The sequence below is a fragment of the Pan paniscus genome, chromosome 11 (assembly GCF_029289425.2).
Source record: "Pan paniscus chromosome 11, NHGRI_mPanPan1-v2.0_pri, whole genome shotgun sequence".
Classification (NCBI taxonomy): domain Eukaryota; kingdom Metazoa; phylum Chordata; class Mammalia; order Primates; family Hominidae; genus Pan; species Pan paniscus.
The window spans coordinates 27,850,077-27,868,670 of record NC_073260.2 but is presented as its reverse complement, the minus strand read 5'-3'; the positions used below and the strand labels follow the sequence as shown (position 1 = coordinate 27,868,670).

Sequence of the window (18,594 nt, the reverse complement as noted above, 5' to 3'; positions counted from 1 at the left end):
AAATGGCCATGGTACTACAGATCCTGTAACTAAGAAACTTTGTGAACCTCTGTCTTAGAAGTCACTTCTACTCTTCCGTTGCCCAGAGATCAATCATATAACCCTAACCTAACTTAAAGGGAGGCTTGAAATACAGCTTTCCCCTCATTGTGGTGAGCACATAGATTATTTCTACCACAGTCTGTTCTTTCGGTCACCAAACTCTTTCTTCCCACACTTAATGCATATAGTAGCCCCCTTATCCATGGGGGATATGCTCCAAGACCCCGAGTGGATGCCTGCAACCTCAGATAGTACCAAACCCTGTATGTTCTATGTTTTGTCAGTCTGATAACCAAGAAGGCTACTAAGTGACTAACAGACAGGTAGTGTAGATGACATGGATATGCTGGACAAAGGGATAATTTGCGTCCTAGGAGGCACGGAGCAGGATGGCAAGAGGTTTCATCAGGCTACTCAGAACATACTGGAATTTTTTATTTCTGGAATTTTCTATTTAAAATTTTGGGGCCAAGATTGATTGAGGGTAACTGAAACCACGGAAAGTGAAACTTTGAATAAGGGGAGACCACTGTATTTTACCCAAGGGAGACAATCCAAAGTCTAATCTGCTCAGGGTCTACAACTGAAGTCCAGGGTCTTTGAGTTAGATGCTTTGAGTGTGACCTACTTTTTGCCTTTGGGACCCCAAATGTCAGTGCCTGTTAATTTTTCTTTGAGAAGTGTAATTTCTCCAGAGGTCTGCTCTATAATTTCCCCAGAGAAGGATGTTCTAGTCAGCATGGGGGATATAAGCCTGGCTACCATTACTGGCGAGCAGGCAGAGGCACGCCACATGGTGGGATAGGAGTTGGAGTTCATCCCCTTTTATTCAGACTTCCACTTAGTATCCTGTTTTTAGTCTTCTATCTTATTTCCATCCTCCTCCAGGCCCAGGGTACCCAAGTTAATAGCCTATCAAGTTCTATTTGGTAAAAGATAATGCCTCTCATTTCCTGTGGGAATTGTGGTGAATTGATAATCACCTGGCAAAATAAGGTAGGAGTGGCATTTTGAGCTCAAACTGTTCTGTGCACATTTTCAAACTCTTTTTAGCCTCTGATTTTCTCCCTACTTCCAGAAAACCTGATGCCTCCACCTCCTAAATCTTTCCATATTTCATTAGTACCCCATCAGAAGGCCGTTGTGCTATTTTCTACTGTGCTCTGTTAATAAAATTTTTCCTCTAAACAATATGTGTATTAGTCTGTTCTCACACTGCTATAAGGAACTACCTGAGACTGGGTAATTTATGAAGAAAAGAGGCTTAACTGACTCACAGTTCCGCAGGCTATACAGGAAGCATGGCTGGGAGGCCTTAGGAACTTACAGTCATGGCAGAAGGGCAAAGGGGAAGCAAGCACATCTTCACATGGCAGCAGGGGAGAGCAAAAAGGGGGAAGTGCTACACACTTTTAAACAACCAGATCTCATGAGAACTCACTATCATGAGAACAACAGGAGGGAAATCTGCCACCATGATCCCATCACCTCCCACCAGGTCCCTCCTGCAGCATTGTGGATTATAGTTCAACAGCAGATTTGGGTGGGGACACAGAGCCAAACTATATCATTCCATCCTGGCCCCTCACAAATCTCATGTCCTTTCTCACATTTCAAAGCTAATCATGCCTTCCCAACAGTCCCTTAAAGTCTTAACTCATTCTAGCATTAACTCAAAAGTCCAAGTCCAAAGTCTCTTCTGACACAAGGCAAGTCCCTTCCACCTATGAGCCTGTAAAATCACAAGTCAAAAACAAGTTAGTTACTTCCAAGATAGAACAGGGGTACAGACACTGGGTAAATGCTCCCATTCCAAGGAGAGATTGACCAAGACAAAGGGGCTACAGGCCCCATGCAAGTCCAAAACCTGGTGGGGCAGTCATTAAATCTTATAGCTCCATAATAATCTTTGACTCCATGTCTCACATCTAGGGCATGCTGATGCAAAGGGTGGGCTTCCAAGGTCTTGGGCACCTCTGCCCCTGTTACTCTGCAGGGTACAATTCCCATGGCTGCTCTCAAGGCCTGTTGTTGAGTGCCTGTGACTTTTCCAGGTGCATGGCACAAGCTGTTGGTGGATCTACTATTCTGGGGTATGGAGGATGGTGGCCATCTTCTCACAGCTCCACTGTGTAGGGGGCTCCATCCCCATGTTATCCCTCTGCACTGCCCTAGTAGAGGTTCTCCACAAAGGCTGTGCTCCTGCAGCAGACTTCTGCCTTGACATCCAGGCATTTCCATACATTCTCTGAAATCTAGGCAGAGACTCCCAAACCTCAACTCTTGTCTTCTTTGCACCTGCAAGCCAACACCACATAGAAACTGCCAAGGTTGAGGGTTTGTATCCAATGCTGCAGGAGGGACCTGGTGGGAGGTGATGGGATCATGGTGGCAGATTTCCCTCCTGTTGTTCTCATGATAGTGAGTTCTCATGAGATCTGGTTGTTTAGAAGTGTGTAGCATTTCCCCCATTTTGCTCTCCCCTGCTGCCATGTGAAGATGTGCTTGCTTCCCCTTTGCCCTTCTGCCATGATTGTAAGTTTCCTGAGGCCCCCCAGCCATGCTTCCTGTATAGCCTGTGGAACTGAGAGTCAATTAAGCCCAAGCTATACCTTCGCCTGTGATAGCCGTGGCTGGAGCTGGAGCGGCCACAATGCATGGTTCCATGTCCTGACGCTGCACAGAGCAGTGTGACCCTGGGCCTGGCCTGTGAAACTATTTTTTATCTCCTAGGCCTCCAGGCCTTTGATGGAAAGGGCTGCCGCGAAGATCTCTGAAATGCCCTGGAAGCATTTTCCCCATTGTCTTGGCTATTAACATTCAGCTCCTCATGCAGCATTTCCGCAGCCTTCTTGAATTCCTCCCCAGAAAATTGGTTTTTCTTTTCTACCACATGGAATGGCTAACGGGGTGAAACTGCATCTCTACTAAAAATCCAAAAATTAGCCGGGCATCATGGCATGCACCTGTAATCCCAGCTACTTGGGAGGCTGAGGTGGGAGAATTGCTTGAACCCAGGAGGCAGAGGTTGCAGTGAGCCGAGATGGTGCCACTGCACTCCAGTTTGGGCGACAGAGCGAGACTCCATCTCCAGTAAAAAAAAAAAGATGACTTGAACACATGGAAAGGTACCATGCCGTTGAACAGGAAAACTCATTATCTTTTTTTGTTTTTGTTTTTGTTTTGGAGATGGAGTCTCGCTCTGTCTCTCAGGCTGGAGTGCAATGGCGTGATCTCAGCTCTCTGCAACCTCCGCCTCCCGGGTTCAAGTGATTCTCATGCCTCAGCCTCCCGAGTGGCTGTGCCACCATGCCCTGCTAATTTTTGTATTTTAGTAGAGACGGGGTTTCACTGTGTTGGACAGGCTGGTCTTAACTCCTGGCCTCAAGTGATCCGCCCGCCTCAGCCTCCCTAAGTGCTGGAAATACAGGTGTGAGACATTGCGCCCTGCCCATTTGTCTCATTATGGATGATGTTAACCTTGACCACTTGATTCAGTGGTGGTAGGCTTCTTCACTTTAAACTTCTTCTTTACCCTTGGTAATTAAAAAGTATTCTGTGGTGAAGTATGTTAAAACTATGGAAGTAGGGCTGGGCATGGTGGCTCATGCCTGTAATCCCAGCGCTTTGGGAGGCCAAGGCAGGCAGATCACGAGGTTAAGAGTTCGAGGCCAGCCTGGCCAACATAGTGAAACTCTGTCTCTACTAAAAATACAAAAATTAGCCAGGCATGGTGGTGCGCGCCTGTAGTCGCAGCTACTCAGGAGGCTGAGGCAGGAAAATTGCTTGAACCCGGGAGGCGGAGTTTGCACTGAGCCGAGATTGCACCACTGCACTCCAGCCTGAGTGACAGAGCAAAACTCTGTCTCGGAAAAAAAAAACTATGGAAGTACTCCATTCCTCATCAAGTTTTCAGTGTATTCAGGTATTTGTCTCAGTACGGACTCATGGTTTCCCTTTTTAATTCAATGGTATATAATCTGTAATTATCATTATCTACATGGAGCTCAAATTTTCCATGATTTGTCTAGTGGGAGCCCTTTCAAATTGGCTGTGTTCTTTCAACATGACTTCATTATTCTTTGAGCACTTCTTTGATTTATGGTATAAGATGCTCCAGGCTGGGCATGGTGGCACATGCCTGTTGTCTCAGCTAGTTGGGAGGTTGAGGTAAGAGGATCTCTTTAGCCTGGGAGTTTGAAGTCAGCCTGGACAACATAGCAAGAATCCTCTTAAAAAAAGAAAACTGAAAATGTTGCAAGCTCATCTTGTATCTTCCCTACCCCAGCCCCAGAACAAGCCATTTCTGGTTCCTTTTAGTAGAGAATAATATATAAAATCCACAATCTGGAATTTAGATAAGTTCATTGGTATTGGAGTGTCACTACTTTCAGGCCCTCTTAGTGGGCAGAGTTACATATATATGTGCACACACACTCATTTATGTGTGTGTCTATGTACATATGATATATACACATATACCTATTTTTTTGTCTCATATACATTAAAATTCATGAGTTCATACCAATACCTCCAATTGCAATCTAACACCACAAGGTTCTTCCCATGTTTGTAACTCCCTTCTCTGACAGAAACTCTGGCTTCCCTTATCTTTAATTTACTTGTTTGATCAAACCTTCTGTATGTAACCATCTTCTATCACCACCACTACCCCCTCTCCTGCAGATGCTCCTCCATTCCTCTCAAGCTCTGACATCCTGCAGCTCCTGGCCCCTACTCTTGCCTCCCCATGTGGTTAGTCTTTCCTTCCCAAAGCTCTGTCTGCTCATGCTGGGCCATGCTGCCAGGTAGAAGCTCCCCTCAGGCTCTGACCTCCCTGCCAAGCTATCCATGCATCAGCACCTCCTCAGCCTCCTTGGGATCCAACCGCCCATACCAGGTCACTCACTCGCACGTGATACCCTCCTACCTCTGCTAGGGATCACATACTTCACACCAGGCCACCCCTTCACATGCACACCTTCCTTACTTTGGGCCCTTAAACTCCATGCCAAGCTGCCCCCAGGCATGATGCCCTCCATACTCTGTGTGGACTTTGACTCCTCACACCAGGCAGCCCTGCGATTGCAATGCCCTTCTCACCCTACTTGGACTCTGACACCCTCAGTCAGGCCCTGCTGCCCCTCCCCTACCCACACGGATGACTTCACTGTTGTTGGGCTCTGATACACCATCTGGGAAACCCTGCTATGACTCAAGCCATGTTCATTTTGCTTGGGCTCCAACTCCCCTCATCAGGCCACAACACACTGCCCAACCCCTCCTTCTTCCTGCTCACCAGTGTCCACACACACACACACACTCACACACACACATATACAACATACATATATAACACACACACACATACAGCACACACACACACAGCGCTGGGCTTTGACTCCCTGTGCCAGGCAGCCAGCCTTGGTGCATGACCTCTTTGCTCTGCTGTGGGGTTCTCCCACCCCAAACCCCAGCAGACAGTCACCTTGCTTGGCTCCTTCTAATGTCTTTAGGATTGAATAGTTTGGTAAGAAAAGAGGACACGGGCAGGGACTTTTTTTTCTCTTATCCCTGTCCTTCAGGCATTCCTTAGTTATCTTCCTTGAAGATAAACCATATTAGAAGTGTATTACATCTTTCCAGAGTTTTTGTACAGACACTCTTCTCCCCATTGTTTCATTGTACTACAATTTAACCCCTTATCTCTATGATGGCAGAATTGATCAATAGAATTGACATCTTTCTGACTGATACTGAATCTTCTGGCCGGGCATGGTGGCTTATGCCTCCCAAAGTGCCTCATCCCAGCACTTTGGGAGGCCTAGGTGGGTGGATCACCTGAGGTCAGGAGGTCGAGACCAGCCTGGCCAACATGGCAATACCCATCACTACTAAAAATACAAAAATCAGGCTGGGCACGGTGGCTCACGCCTGTAATCCCAGCACTTTGTGAGGCCAAGGCGGGTGGATCACGAGGTCAGGAGATCGAGACCATCCTGGCTAACACAGGGCGTCTCTACTAAAAATACAAAAAATTAGCCAGGCGTGGTGGCGGGCGCCTGTAGTCCCAGCTACTCGGGAGGCTGAGGCAGGAGAATCGCGTGAACCCTGGAGGTGGAGGTTGCAGTGAGCCGAGATCAGGCCACTGCACTCCAGCCTGGGTGACAGAGCGAGACTCCATCTCAAAAAAAAAAAAAAAGATTAGCCGGGCATGGTGGCAGGCGCCTGTAATCTCAGCTACTTGGGAGGCTGAGGCAGGAGAATTGCTTGAACCCGGGAGGCGGAGGTTGCAGTGAGCAGAGATCGTGCTACTGCACGTCAGCCTGGGAGACAGAGACACCATCTCAAAAAAAAAAAAAAAAAAAAGGCACCACGCACAGTGGTTCACGCGTGTAATCCCAGCACTTTGGGAGGCCGAGGTGGCCGGATCACAAGGTCAGGAGTTCGAGACCAGCCTGACCAACATGATGAAACCCCATCTCTACTAAAAATACAAAAAACTAGCCAGGCATGGTGGCTCATGCCTGTAATCCCAGCTACTCAGGGGGCTGAGGCAGGAGAATCGCTTGAACCCGGGTGGCAGAGGTGGCAGTGAGTGGAGATCGCACCACTGCACTCCAGCCTGGGCAACAGAGTGAGACTCCATCTAAAATATCTATCTATCTATAGATAGATAGATATAGATAGATATAGATATAGATATAGATATATAGATTCTTCCTGTCCAAGAGTAGGTACCTTTCCATATGTTCAAGTCTTCTTTTGTGTTCATCAGTAATGTTGCTTTTGTTGTTGTTTTGTTTTTAATTTTTTTTAGACACAGGGTCTTACTCTGCTGCCCATGCTGGAGTGCAGTGGTACAGTCACAGGTCACTGCAACCTCGGACTCCTGGTCTCAAGTGATCCTCCTGCCTCAGCCTCCCAAGTAGCTGGGACTATAGGCACACACCACGCCCAGCTAATTTGAAAATTTTTTGCAGATACGGGGTATTGTCCAGTCTGGTCTCAAACTCCTGGACTCAAATGATCTCACCTTAGCCTCCCAAAGAGCTGGGATTACAGGTGTGAGCCACTATGCCTGGCCCTTCAGTAATGTTTTAAGTTTTTCTTCATATAAATCTTGCACATTTTTGTAGATGTATAGACATTCCTGTGTGTTATCTTTTGTGCAGCTCTGTGAATGACAGATTCCTTCTTTGGTGTGTTGAATAATTAGACTCATCTGTAGAGGACCAGTATGGACTGGCCCTAAGACCCCTATATGCCTGCAATGATTATTTCTTCTGGCATAATCACAAACAATAGGGGTGGTAATCTTAAGACTTCAAAATCACTGATATCGGCAGGGAGGTAGCTAACACTTACCTAATATATGCCAGGCATTATGCTGTTGTTTTTTTGTTTTGTTTTGTTTTTTTCTGAGATGGAGTTTTGCTCTTGTTGCCCAGGCTGGAGTGCAATGGCACAATATCGGCTCACTGCAACGTCTGCCTCCTGGGCTCAAGCGATTTTCCTGCCTCAGCCTCTTGAGTAGCTGGGATTACAGGCACCCGCTACCATGCCCAGCTAATTTTTGTATTTTAGTAGAGACAGGGTCTCGCCATGTTGGCCAGGCTGGTCTTGAACTCCTGACCTCGCCTCCGCCTCCAAAAGTGCTGGGATTACAGGCGTGAGCCACCGCGCCCGGCCCATGCTGGTGTTTTAAATAAATGTGTAACATGTATATGAAAGATGTTATTATCCTCACTTTAAAGATGAAAAATCAGAAGTCTAAGGTCACAGAAGCAGTAAACTTTTTTTTTTTTTTTTTTTTTTGAGATAGAGTCTCGCTCTGTCACCCAGGCTGGAGTACAGTGGCGCAATCTCAGCTCACTGAAACTTCCGCCTCCCAGGTTCAAGTGAGTCTCCTGTCTCAGCCTCCCAAGAGGCTGGGATTACAGGCATGTGCCACCACACTCAGCTAATTTTTGTATTTTCAGTAGAGACGGTGTTTCACCATGTTGGTCAGGCTGGTCTTGCACTGCTGACCTCGTGATCTGCCCACCTCAGCCTCCCAAAGTGCTGGAATTACAGGCATGAGCCACCACGCTCGGCTAACTTTTTTTTTTAATTTAATTTAATTTTATTTTCAGTTCCGGGATAATTGTGTGGAATGTGCAGGTTTGTTACATAGGTAAACGTGTGCCATGGTGGTTTGCTTCACCTGTCAACCCATCACCTAGGTATTAGCCCCCGAATGCATTAGCTATTTATCCTGATGCTCTCCCTCCCCCACCCCCGCTTCGACAGGCCCCAGCGTGTGTTGTTCCCCTCCCTATGTCCATGTGTTCTCATTGTTCAGCTCCCACTTATGAATGAAAACATACAGTGTTTGGAAAATTTTCACACTTCAAAGCCATTATTTTCTACCACAACTCAGAAGAAGCTGTAGTGAACAGTGAGGTGACTGGTTGTTGTTGACTGTGAAACTTCCATCCTCCATCACTAATTACATACCACTTAAATGTATTTTATTAAGTAGCTCAAACTCATTATGAGTACTATTTCTTAGACATTTAAGGTAGTATACATTTTTGCTAAATGGTGAAAAACAAATTAATCATCTAAATGGCCTCCAGATTCCATGTGTCCTCTTTTTCATGCTTTCACTATTGTCTTCCCCAAATTATCTCCTTTCAGCATTCCCATAAATGCAGCTGGCATGTTTTCAAATCCTTCAATGATATATTCCTTGTACTGGATTTTACCCTGTATCAAAGCAACAACAAATTTTAAAACTCAATTTAATATTCTCAATGATATACTGTTCTCATCCTAGCAACAAATTTATCAGGTACATCATTGGAAACCTTGAAAATAAGAGATGGAAGTCCTGTCCTCCATGAACTTGAAGTCAAGGTGGGGCAAGATCCACTTGCACAGTACATGTAAAAAAGATTACAAAGTACACCTAAGAAGAAATAACAGGTGTCGGATCATAGTGCGAAATGTCATAAGGCAGTGATTAAGCAATCTCTTTTTCTTTCTTTCTTTTTTTTTTTTTTTTGAGACAGAGTCTCGCTCTGTTGCCCAGGCTGGAGTGCAGTGCCGCGATCTTGGCTCACTGCAAGCTCCGCCTCCCAGGTTCATGCCATTCTCCTGCCTCAGCCTCCCGACTAGCTGGGACTACAGGTGCTCATCACCATGCCCGGCTAATTGTTTTGTATTTTTAGTAGGGACAGGGCTTCACCGTGTTAGCCAGGATGGTCTTGATCTCCTGACCTCGTGATCTGCCTGCCTCGGCCTCCCAAAGTGCTGGGATTACAGGCGTGAGCCACCGTGCCCAGCGCGATTAAGCAATTTCTAAATAAGATGCATAGTAAAGTTTAGTAACACAATGATCTCAGAGGAGGTGCAAATAGACAGAGAAAAGAGCACCCTTCATTACCTCTGGCCCCTGAAGAGGCAGGTCCTATTCAGGAAATATAAATGGCAGGACAGTCTAATAATCTGTCTCCCCTTTAAGCCAAGGTTCTTTCAACATGTGTTTAACCTTTATCTGGGAGTGTGGGAAGGAAGGGTTCATGTTAGTGAGAAAGGGTCTTCATTTCTCTTTCTACTACAAGGCACAGCCTACTAATGGGAACTAATTTACATTTTCAGATTTTTTTAAGGGGTCTTATATAGAGACCTGAGTTACCTGATACAAGTTTTTCGCTAATGTATTCCAGTGATGGCTTAGCACTCTTCATGGATTTATAGACAAGATTATTTGCTTGAAGTCAGTCAATTACAAAGTAGGGAAGCTGAGATTTAAACTTTTATTATTATTATTATTATTATTCTGAGACAGGGTCTCACTCTGTCACCTAGGTTTGAGTGCAGTGGCACAATCATAGCTCACTGCAGTCTCAACCTCCTGGGCTCCAGTGATCCTTCTGCCTCAGCCTCCTGAGTAGCTGGGACTACAGGGATGTGCCACCGTGCCCAGCTAATTTTTTTAGTTTTTGTAGAGACGGGGTCTTGCTAGGTTGCCCAGGTTGGTCTCAAAGGCCTAGGCTCAAGTGATCCGCCCACCTCAGCCTCCCAAAGTGCTAGGATTACAGGCGTGAGCCACTGCGCCTGGCTGAGATTTGAACTTTTGACTTGAAAGCCCCAACTCATTCTTATTCTTGAAGAAGCAAGGAATCTGGATAGGGTGGAAAGGTAGAATCCAGTTCAGAGGTTATAAATAGAGAACGAATACTGTTATGGACTGAATTGTATGCCCCCAATCCAAATCCATATGTTTAAGTCCTAATCACCAGTGCCTGACAATGGGACTATATTTGGAGATAGGGCTTTTTAAAAAAAGGTAATTAAGAGGCCGGGCGCAGTGGCTCATGTCTGTAATCCCAGCACTTTGGGAGGCTGAGGCGGGTGGATCACCTGAGGTCAGGAGTTCGAGACCAGCCTGGCCAACATGGCGAAACCCCGTCTCTACTAAAAATACGAAAATTAGCCAGGCGTGGTGGCATGTACCTGTAATCCCAGCTAGTCAGGAGGCTGAGGCAGAAGAATCACATGAACCCGGCAGGCGGAGGTTGCAGTGAACGGAGATCGCACCATTGCACCCCAGCCTGGGCAACAAGAGCAAAACTCCATCTCAAAAAAAAAAGTACTTAAGGTAAAACAAAGTCACACAGGTGGGCCTTAATCAATATGACTGGTGTGCTTATAAGGAGGTTAGGACATAGACACACAGAGAGAAGGCCACGTGAAGATGCAGGGAAAAGGAAGCCATCTACAAGTCGAAAAGAGAGAGGCCTCCAAAGAAACAACCCTGCTGACACCTTGATCTTAGACTTCTAGCCTCCAGAACTGTGAGAAAATAAGTTTGTTGTTTAAGCCACCCAGTCTGTGGTACTCTATTTTGGTAGACCTAACAAACTAATACAAATACTAATGTAAAATGTTAATAATAGGGGAAATTAGGGTATAGGATGCAGGGTATATGGGAGCTCTCTGTACTATCTTCCCAATTTTCCTATAAATCTAAAACTTCTATTTTTATTTTTGTTTTTGAGACAGGGTCTTGCTCTATTGCCAAGGCTGGAGGACAGTGGCGCATTCAGAGTTCACTGCAGCCCTTGAACTCTTGGACTCAGGTGATCCTCCCACCTCAGCCTCCCGAGTAGCTGGGACTACAGGTATGCACCACTGCACCCAGCTAATTTTTTAACTTTTTGTTTTTTGTAGAGTCTCATTATGTTGCCAGGGCTGGTCTTGGACTCCTGGGCTCAAGCAGTCCTCCTGCCTCACCCTCCTAAAGTGCTGGGATTATAGCTATGAGCCACCGCACCCAGCCTAAAACTTTTCTAAAATAAAAAGTGAATTTTAAAAAATAGGGAATGAGATTAAAAAGGGAGTATGTGAAAGAAATTAGGCCAACTCACGACTTAAAACCCACTAGGGCTGGGTGCGGTGGCTCACACGTATAATTCGAGCACTTTGTGAGGCCGAGGCAGGAGAATCACTTGAGGTCAGGAGTTCAAGACAAGCCTGGCCAACATCGTGAAACCCCGTCTCTACTAAAAATAGCCGAGAATGGTGGCGGGCACCTGTAATCCCAGCTACTTGGGAGGCTGAAGTGGGAGAATCACTCGAACCCAGCAAGTAGAGGTTGCAGTGAGCTGAGATCGCGCCACTGCACTCCAGCCTGGGCAACAGAGTGAGACTCCATGTCAAAAAAAATAAATAAATAAATAAATAAACACCTAACTAACTATGATCAGCTTCACTTTGTTAGAGGGAAGCACTGGGGACACCAGCACAGTGGTTTCCTGTTGTCAACTGTGATCACGGATGGGCTACATTAGATTTCACCAACTGGGACAACTTAGATTCAGCTCCCTGGAGACAGCCCAGCCCGGCACTGCAAGTGCTATACTGGGAAGAGTGCCAAGCTCCAGTGGCTGCTGGAGGAGCAATCTATTCTTTGGAATTGGAAAATGATCATTGGCCAGGGATTAGGAAACATGATGTCATTTTTCCCCTGTAAAACTAAAATAATGCAACTTGATTGTTCAGATTTCTGTTGACTAAAACTTACATGGTGTAAGGTTTGAAAATTATCACAGCACAGGACTAAGGGATTGTCTTATTTGCTACTTGGGACCTGGAAGAGCTGTGGCACATGTATGCACCCCTCTAACATGCATTTATTCAGCAATATTTATTCAGTGCCTACATTGCTTCATATACTATTCTGGGGGCTGGAGATACACCAGAAAGCAAAATGTATGAATATGCTGTCTTCATGGAGGTTACATCCTCAAGAAGGGAGATGTGCAATAAATATAAATGATAAGTAAATTATAGTATATATTATGTTAAAAGATGATTAATTGCTATGGATAAAAGTAGGATAGGAGCCTGGGCAACATGGTGAAAGCCCTTCTCTATGAAAAACACAAAAAAACTAGCCAGGTGTGGTGGCACATGACTGTTGTCCCAGCTACTCAGGAGGTTGAGGTGGGAGAATCCCCTGAGCCTGGGTCAAGGCTGTGGTGAGCCATGATCACAGCACTGCACTCCAGCCTGGGTGTCTGAGACCCTGTCTCAAAAAAAAAAAAACAAAAAAAGTGGGGGTGCGTGGGATATGGAGGATCAAGAATGAAGAGGGAATGCAACTTAAAATAGGGCCATTTAAAAACTTGCCTCACCCAGAAGGCACTTTTTTTGTTGTTTTTTTGAGATGGAGTTGTACTCTGTCACTGTGCTGGAGTGCAGTGGCACGATCTTGACTCACTGCAACCTCCGCCTCCCAGGTTCAAGCGATTCTCCTGCCTCAGCCTCCCAAGTAGCTGGGACTATAGGTGCACGCCACCATGCCCAGCTAATTTTTGTATTTTTAGTAGAGACAGGGTTTCACCGTGTTGGTCAGATGGTCTCGATCTCTTGACCTTGTGATCCACCTGCCTTGGCCTCCCAAAGTGCTGGGATTACAAGTGTGAGCCACCGTGCCAGTCCAGACGGCACTTTTTAGCAAAGGCTTGCAGGACGTGAGAGAATTCAGCAAGCAGTTACAGAGGGGTGGAGGAGACTGGGCCAAGTAAATAAGGGGATGAATACTAAGAAATGAAATCAGAGAGATATCAGGGGTCAGATTTTGTGTAAGCTTACTGAATATTAGCACTTTGGTTTACTTTAAGTGAAATGCAGAGCTTTGCATGGTTTGGATCATAAGAACGGCAGGATTTGATTTGTGCCTTAACAGATCGCTATGGCCACCACATTGGGAATTGTCTATAGGGATGCAAAGACGGGAGGCCAGGTAGAGTCCACTACTGTTGCGGGAAGTCAGGGACCCCAAACGGAGGGACTGGCTGGAGCCATGGCAGAGGAACATAAATTGTGAAGATTTCATTTTAATATGGACATTTTATCAGTTCCCAAATTAATACTTTTATAATTTCTTACGCCTGTCTTACTTTAATCTCTTAATCCTGTTATCTTTGTAAGCTGAGGATGTATGTCACCTCAGGACCACTGTGATAATTGTGTTAACTGTACAAATTCATTGTAAAACATGTATTTGAACAATATGAAATCAGTGCACCTTGAAAAAGAACAGAATAACAGCGATTTCCACGGAACAAGGGAAGACAACCATAAGGTCTAACTGCCTGCGGGGTTGGGAAAAACACAGCCATATTTTTCTTGTTGCAGAGAGCCTATCAATGGATGTGCAAGTAGGGAAGATATTGCTAAATTCTTTTCCTAGCAAGGAATATTAATAATTAATACCCTGGGGAAGGAATGCATTCCTGGGGGAGGTCTATAAATGGCTGCTCTGGGAGTGTCTGTCTTACGCATTTGAGATAAGCACTGAAATACGCCCTGATCTCCTGCAGTACCCTCAGGCTTATTAGGGTGGGGGAAAAACTCCGCCCTGGTAAATTTGTGGTCAGACTGGTTCTCTGCTTTTGAACCCTGTTTTCTGTTGTTGAAGATGTTTACCAAGACAATACGTGCACAGTGAACATAGACCCTTATCAGTAATTCTGATTTTGCCCTTGTCCTGTTTCCTCAGAAGCATGTGATCTTTGTTCTGCCTTTTGCCCTTTGAAGCATGTGATCTTTGTGACCTACTCCCTGTTCGTACACCCCCTCCCCTTTTAAAATCCTTAATAAAAACTTGCTGGTTTTGTGGCTCAGGTGGGTATCACAGTCCTACCGATATGTGGTGTCGCCCCCAGCAGCCCAGCTGTAAAATTCCTCTCTTTGTACTCTTTCTCTTTATTTCTCAGCCAGCCAACACTTATGAAAAATAGAAAGAACCTATGTTGAAATATTGGGGGCAGGTTCCCCTGATACACTACAAGCATCCAGGCTAGAAGGCATGGTGCCTGGACCAGGGTGGTAGCAGGGAGGTGGGAGAAGTGTTCAGATTCTGTATATATTTTGAAGATAGAACCACCAGAATCTCCTTAGAGATTAGACATGGGTACGACAGAAAGACATCAAAGATGACCAAGGCTTTTGGATTGAGAAACTAGAAGTATAGAATTGTTATAACTGAGATAGTAAAGTCTGAATATGGAGCATGTTGAGCAGGAAAGATCAAAATATATTTCGTTTTCAAGATGTTATGTCAGAGATGTGTATCAGGCATCCAGGTGGACATACTAGCCTAGAGTTAAGAGGAGAGCCAGGCTGGAGATAGAGATGGGAACTCCCAGCATACTGAGCCCAGACGAGCTAACTAAGGGATAGCTCAAGCGTAGATAGAGAAGAGCAAAGTCCCAGTGACCATGACCTGGGGCACTCTAATATTAATTTGGAGTAAAGAAAAGCTAGCAAGAGTCTGAGGAGGACCAATCAGTGAGGAAAACCAAGAGTTAAGGGAAGCAAAGGGAAGAAAGCATATCAAGGAGAGAATGATCACTATGAAATATTTCCCATAGCCAAGTGAGGCTAAGAATCAACCAGTGGATTTCACTATGTAAGGGTCCCCTGTGACCTTGACAAAAGTTAATTTTGGCCAGGTGCGGTGGCTCACACCTGTAACCCCAGCACTTTGGGAGGCTGAGGCGGGCGCATCACTTGAGACCAGCCTGGCCAACATGACGAAAACCTGTCTCTACTAAAAATACAAAAAATTAGCTGGGCGTGGTGGTACACACCTGTAGTCCTAGCTACTCGGGAGGCTGAGGCATGAGAATTGCTGGAACCCAGGAGGCGGAGGTTGCCGTGAGCTGAGATTGTGCCACTGCACTCCAGCCTGAGCAACAGAGTGAGACTCTGAAAAGCCTCATATGTGGGTTTAAGGAAGAATGGAAAGAGAGGAATGGCAGACAGTGAGTGTAGACAGCACTTCCAGGTATTTTGTTATAAAAGGGAGAGAAGGGAAATGGACCTGCATTTGCAGTGGAAATGAACTTTAGAGAGGGTTGTTTTGTTTTCCTTTCAAAGATGGGAAAAGTAAGAATATTTATACTCTAAGCACAATGACCCAATAGGGAAAAACTGACGATGCGGCAGAGATGGGGAAGAATTGGTGGAACAAAAGCCTTGAGAGGCAAAAGGGAGTGTGACCTAGTGTACAATTGGAAGGGGTGGCTCCGGAGCTCCTTACCTCTAAGACCCATTTCAGCAAGTCCTTCAGAGCTTTTTGGCGGGCATCTCCTTGCCAGCGGTAGACGACAAAAGCTTCCATGCGAAGCTCCTGATAGATAACAATCTCTGGGGGTGGGCCTGTGAAGAGAAGGGCACATTTGGGTGGCAGGATCCAGGGAGGTGCCCATGGTGAAACAAGCAGTACAGGTCACTGTCACTGTGCTTGGTGCTGGGAGTTTTTTGGTGCTTCTCCCCTTCCATTTCCTCACTCCTTTCTGATCCACGGGACTGCTGGCCAATCAACATGCACTCTGCAGCCAGGCAGAATAATGGCCCCAAAGATGTTCATATCCAAAAACCCCAGAACCTGTTCCTTACATGGACTTTGCAGATATGATTAAGAAGCTTGGGGGTGGCGCGGTGGCTCACACCTGTAATCGCAGCACTTTGGGAGGCCAAGGCGGGCAGATCACAAGGTCAGGAGTTCAAGACCAGCCTGGCCAACATAGTGAAACCCCCGTCTCTTCTAAAAATTTAAAAAAAAAAAAAAATTAGCTGGGCATGGTGGCAGGTGCCTATAGTCCCAGCTACTTGGGAGGCTGAGGCAGGAGAATTGCTTGAACCTGACAGGTGGAGGTTGCAGTGAGCCAAGATCGTGCCACCGCACTCCAGTCTGGGTGACAGAATGAGACTCTGCCTCAAAAAAATAAAAAGAAAAAAAGAACCTTGAGATGGGAATATTATTCTCCACTATAAAGATGGACCCAATATAACAGCAAAGGTCTTCGTAAGGGAATGAGGGATATAGGAAAGTTACAGTCAGGGACAGAATATGGGGTGACAGAAGCAGAGATGAGAGAGAGGAGGAGGAGGAAGAGCCTATGCCCCTGGCTTTGAGGACAGAGGAAGGGGCCACATGCCAAGAAATACAGGCAGCTGCTAGAAGCTTGAAAAGGCAAGGAAGCAGATTCTCCTCTAGCATCTTCAGAAGGAATGCAGCCCTGCCAACCCATTTTACTTTTAACCTCTAGACCTACAAGAATAAGTGTGTGGGGTCGGGTGCGTGGCTCATGCCTATAATCCAGCATTTTGGGAGGCCAAGGCAGGCAGATCACTTGAGGTCAGGGGTTTGAGAGCAGCCTGGCCAACATGGTGAAACCCTGTCTCTACTAAAAATACAAAAATTAGCTGGGCATGGTGGCACATGCCTGTAATCCCAGCTACTCAGGAGGCTGAGGCAGGAGAATCGCTTGAAGTCGGAAGGGGACTGCAGTGAGCTGAGATTGCACCACTTCACTCCAGCCTGGGTGACAGAGCGAGACTCGGTTTCAAAAAGAAAAAAAGTAAACAAACAAAAGAATAAACATGTGGTTGTTTTTGTGTCTGTGTGTTTTGTGGTTGTCGTTTTTAATTTGAGACAGGGTCTGGCTCTGTTTCCCCAGGCTGGAGTAAAGTGGTGCCATCACTGCTCAATGCAGCCTTGACCTCTTGGCTCAAGTGATCTTCCCACCTCCGCCCTGCAAGTAGCTGGGACTATAGGTGCATGCCACCACACCTGGCTAATTTTTTTTAGTTTTTGTTTGTTTGTTTGTTTTTTCTGTCAGAGATGAGGTCTCACTCTATTGCCCTGGTTTGAAACTCCTGGGTCAAGCGATCCTCCTGCCTCGGCCTCCCAAAATATTGGGATTACAGGCATAAGCCACTGCGCCTGGCTAAGAATTTGTATTTCTAACAAGCTCCCAGGAGATGGTGATGCTGCTGGTCCTTGGCCCACACTTTGAAAACCAGCACCCCAGAAAAAGCACACAGCTCTCCTGCAGCCTGTAAAGAAGATACTACCCTTCTGTGTGTAAGGAAGAAAAAGTTTTTTGGTTGCCTGGTTGATTTTCCCAAGTGTCCTAATTGACTAGAAACTGACAGAATGACACCTCAGCATAGGTTTTCAAGTTCCAGGAAGTCAGGCGAAGATGCCTGGTGTGCTAAGACGAGTGGTGGAATCTAGCTTCAGCATCTTTGACCACTGGCACCACTCAGCCTAAAGTTCCCACTGATTACTTTGAGGAAAGTAACATTAGCAGTTGGAAATATGAAGCTTCGTCCTGAACCAAAAGAAACTAATGCAAGAGAATGAGACAGAAAGAGTGCTTCTTCAGAAGACCCACATCAACTATTCTTTGTGAGTTAGGGATTGGAACTCTCATTTCCTCATCTTAAATGAAAGTGGGATGGGCATGGTGGCTCATGCCTGTAATCCCAGCACTTTGGAAGACTGAAGGGAGCAGATCACGAGGTCAGGAAATCAAGACCATCCTAACACAGTGAAACCCCGTCTCTACTAAAAATAAAAAAAATTAGTCAGGCGTGACGATTTGTGCCTGTAATCCCAGCTACTCAGGAGGCTAAGGCAGGAGAATCGCTTGAACCGGGGAGGCAGAGGTTGCAGTGAGCCGAGATTGTGCCATTGCACTCCAGCCTGGGCGACAGAGTGAGACTCTGTCTCAAAACAAAACAAAAAACAATAGCCAGGTATGGTGGCACATGTCTGTAGTCTCAGCTACTCGGGAGGCTGAGGTGGGAGGATCACTTGAGCCCAGAAGGTGGAGGCTGCAGTGAGCCATGATTGCGCCACTGCACTCCAGCCTGGGCAACAAAGCGAGACCCTGTCTCAAAAAAAAAAAAAAAAAATTAAAAAAATTTAAAAAAAATCTCCAGTCTGGGAAACAGAGCAAGACCTTGTCTCAAAACAAACAAACCAACAAACAAAAAAGCAAAATGAAAGTGAAATGCTGTTTCTGGATTTGTGCGTGTTGATGAGAATGTTGGTTTTTGTTTTTTTACTGAGAGCAAAAAAGCATATGTAGCATTAAACCTGGAGGAAATCATTGCTTGCCTCTGAGCTATCCTAACAGTGGAATATGTTAGAATTTCTGGGGCTCTGTGGCAGGGCAGAATTCCATCTGATTAAAATGT

At 45.8% G+C, this 18,594-nt stretch overlaps 2 protein-coding genes across 7 annotated transcripts in view; one reads left to right on the top strand and one right to left on the bottom strand.

Moving 5' to 3' along the window:
* Positions 1 to 18,594, top strand: part of ZNF483 (zinc finger protein 483) — a 53,442-nt gene that overhangs the window by 29,132 nt on the left and 5,716 nt on the right. Inside the window, exons 6-7 of one of the 5 annotated variants that reach the window (XM_055117254.2) lie at positions 11,095 to 11,213; positions 13,283 to 15,312. The exons of 2 other annotated variants lie outside the window; for them this stretch is intronic. In XM_055117254.2, the coding sequence (XP_054973229.1) occupies positions 11,095 to 11,201 (107 nt within the window). In that variant the 3' untranslated portion in view covers positions 11,202 to 11,213; positions 13,283 to 15,312. Of the gene's footprint in view, positions 1 to 11,094; positions 11,647 to 13,282; positions 15,313 to 18,594 lie in introns of those variants that run through there. 2 more of the 5 variants (XM_055117256.2, XM_055117255.2) reach the window with 2 other exon arrangements.
* The window catches only part of PTGR1 (prostaglandin reductase 1), a 43,950-nt gene continuing 33,894 nt past the window's right edge, over positions 8,539 to 18,594 (bottom strand). For both annotated transcript variants that reach the window (XM_003810866.4, XM_003810867.6), the window contains exons 9-10: positions 15,644 to 15,762; positions 8,539 to 8,793 (exon numbers count right to left, since the gene is read on the bottom strand). In XM_003810866.4, coding sequence (XP_003810914.1) covers positions 8,683 to 8,793; positions 15,644 to 15,762 — 230 coding nt within the window. In that variant the 3' untranslated portion in view covers positions 8,539 to 8,682. The remainder of the gene's footprint in view (positions 8,794 to 15,643; positions 15,763 to 18,594) is intronic.